We start from the raw sequence: 3217 nt of genomic DNA on the forward strand, positions 1-3217 counted from the left end.
TAGATAGATAGATAGATAGATAGATAGATAGATAGATAGATAGATAGATATTGTTGACATTTAGCTAGAATTTAAGTTTTCAAGAGTTAAGATAGTCACTCACAATCTGAATAGACCTCACCTATCAGCTCCATACAGCCAAGACACACTGAAGGTCTCAAAAACCACCACAATGATGAGGGGCAGAGTGGCGGAGTAATCATCGAACATCATCACAAAGTAGTTCCCACAACGCTGGGTGAAGACCAGTCCAATTACAAAGCCAATGATGCAGCTGAAAACTGCAACAACATGAAAATGTTAGGGTAAAACAGTACTACTTTAAAAGACAGTATAGGCAGTCGGGCACAATGGATACATTTATGGTTTATCCTGAGCAACTTCAGGAGGTAAATTTATTATTTGCTCCTTCTCTGCTTGAATGTGTCAGTGAAATCAGCTGGTGGTTTGTTGGGTTGGCAGGAGCTCCGTGACACGTGAGAAGACACTGCTGTAACTTTCTGGGCAAAATGACATTAGTGAGACCCACAAGCAGGGTTATTACGTTCAACTTTACTGTCCAATAGTACGGTATGGGAAACACAAAACTCTTACTCAGTGTTATTAGGAGCATTGTGCGAAAAGTTGGTCCGTCTAATGCCACTTGAACTCAAGGCTGAGCAATAAAACCAAATTAAATGTATGTATTGTAATATAATGCTTGCATGGATTGGAATTCCCCTCCTTAAAAAACAAAACAATGGCTGAGGTAAAAACAAAAGTATTTACTTGTGAATTTGGTCTTGTTGTTGGCCAGAGTTTTGAAGCGGTCAGTGAGTGGGGCGAGGATGCCCTCCATAGTGCCAAACATGGTGCTGAGGCCTAAGTTGAGCAGCATGAGGAAGAAAAGCGCTGACCAGAAGGGGCTGCCAGGCAGGAGTGACATGGCCTCGGTGAAGGCAATAAAGGCTAGACCTGTGCCCTCCACACCCTGAACACAAACAAAAGTGCCAGCTTTAGCTTTTATAAAATACAAAAAAATGCATGAAAGCAAATTTATTTTAGTCCAAGACATCAATATTTACCTGTTGCATCTCTTTTTCCAGGTCACAGTCTGTTAAATTGCCTGGGACCATATTTCCATACTGTTTAAACCAGGCCCTGTAGTCCTCTAGAGCCACAGAACTGGGATCAGAGTAGTTGAAACCTGGCATCAGGTTTGTGTCCACATTACTACTGTGAAACTGCTTTGATAACTCCCTAATATTACTTAGAAAAGACAAAACAGAAATATAAACATGCAGTTTATGCAACAAGACATGTCAAGAGAAAAACAATTTCAGAGAACATTTTGTGTGACACATACAGTAGATAATTAAAGAAACTGTGGCAAACTAGCAATGCCAAACATACAGATGTACAGAGGGCGTATCAGTCTGTACCAATGTGAGGTGCAATGAATATTTACATACTAGTGACTTACATTGAAGACATCATGTAGTGTGAGTTTTTTTATGCATAACTCAACGTTTATCCTCTAATTAAACATACCTGACAACACATTCCATGGCCTTGCCTTTGGCGCGAAAGCCGAGCACAGAAAACACAACTAGAGTGGCCAGCACAGATGTGAGGAAGTTTATAGTAGAGACAGTGAAGGCATCCCGGTGGCAGTTGTTGTTCTTGGGATTGTAAGAGGAGTAGGCGATAATGGACCCAAAGCCAAGACCTAAGGCAAAGAAGACCTGCGTGGCTGCCTGCCGCCACACCTGAATGTCTGCCCAAATTTCCAGCTAGAAATATATAGAGGGAACAGCAGTTGCGTCAAAAAAAAATGTTAATTTCTGCCTCTTGTTTCTATACACAACCAGACATTTTGTCCGCAGATACCTTGGGGTAGAACATGTAGGTGATTCCTTCCAAGGCCCCATCCAGTAGGAACCCTCGGACAAGGAAGCAAAACAGCACCACGTAGGGAAAGATGGAGGAGAAATACATCACCTAAGAAGTGAAAAAGAATGATGACATGAACAATATAAAATCAGACAGCTACCAGTAAAAATGTGTTTTCGGATTTGGCTGTGCGCAAAGGCTCTTGGCTTGAAAAGGCACAGATCTCCCCAAGTGGCTCCTTATGATTTTTAGAAATTATCAGTACACATGACAAATTGCACTCATTACTACAAATTTCCATTTATTTCCCGTTTTTTTTTTTTTTAGATAACTTTTTTTGTTAGACCCTGAACACATGGCCCTCTTAATCGAGATTATTATTAAGTCTGTACAGCAATAAACTTCCCCTCAGATGTTAGCGCTAACATTTAATACAGAAGATAATTATTTCCTAGCCTGATCTAGTATATTTGCTCCAGGCAGGGTTGAATTACTATGTTTGTTTATTAGGATGTATTATTCTGCAAAAACTGAACTGGCTGATATGCATTAGGGATAATAAACCACAGAATTAAATTAATGCTAATTTCCAAAACTCCCAATACTTATTAACACATAATGTGGATGTTGCCATTGGAAGTGGGTCAACACCTAAGCCAAACATTCCAGAGAGATTCCCTCACCCACATTAACCCTGGATTCTAAATCCAACACATGACTGGGATTGGAGCAAACAGAGAATGCCAAAACAATGTAGCACAGGATACAATTGTGTTATTACAGTGGATACGCAGTGGAACTAGTCACAGCGCTTCACTTTTTCCACATTTCGTTATGCTACAGCCTTATTCCAAAATGGATTCAATTCAGTTTTTTCTTCTTTTCCCCTCAAAATTCTACACACATTACCCCATAATGACAATATGTGAAAAAATGTTTTAAATGTTTGCAAACTTATTAGAAATAAAAAATGAAAATATAGTATGTACATAAGTATTCACAGCCTTTGTTGTGGGACCTTTGGCAGCAATACCAGCCTCAAATCTTTTGGAATATGAAGCCCCATGCTTGGTGCACCTATCTTTGGCAAGTTTTGCCCATTCCTCTTTACAGAACCTCTCGAGCTCCATCGGGTTGGATGGGGAGTCTCAGTGCACAGCTATCTTCAGATCACTCCAGAGATGTTCAATGGGATTCAAGTCTGGGCTCTGGCTGGCCACTCTAGGACATTCACTGAGTTATCCTGAAGCCACTCCTTCAATATCTTGGCTGTGTGCTTAGGGTCGTTTACATTTTAATTATATACGCCGATATTCCATGAAAGTTTGATCATTTATGTGGATAA

General features: G+C 40.2%; 1 protein-coding gene across 3 annotated transcripts in view; it reads right to left on the reverse strand.

Moving 5' to 3' along the window:
• Nucleotides 1-3217, reverse strand: part of LOC116670739 (sodium-dependent neutral amino acid transporter B(0)AT2) — a 17107-nt gene that overhangs the window by 2989 nt on the left and 10901 nt on the right. For all 3 annotated transcript variants that reach the window (XM_032501369.1, XM_032501368.1, XM_032501367.1), the window contains exons 6-10: nt 1870-1980; nt 1531-1772; nt 1065-1248; nt 769-970; nt 122-281 (exon numbers count right to left, since the gene is read on the reverse strand). In XM_032501369.1, the coding sequence (XP_032357260.1) occupies nt 122-281; nt 769-970; nt 1065-1248; nt 1531-1772; nt 1870-1980 (899 nt within the window). The remainder of the gene's footprint in view (nt 1-121; nt 282-768; nt 971-1064; nt 1249-1530; nt 1773-1869; nt 1981-3217) is intronic.

This window comes from Etheostoma spectabile, chromosome 21 (genome assembly GCF_008692095.1).
Source record: "Etheostoma spectabile isolate EspeVRDwgs_2016 chromosome 21, UIUC_Espe_1.0, whole genome shotgun sequence".
Lineage (NCBI taxonomy): Eukaryota > Metazoa > Chordata > Actinopteri > Perciformes > Percidae > Etheostoma > Etheostoma spectabile.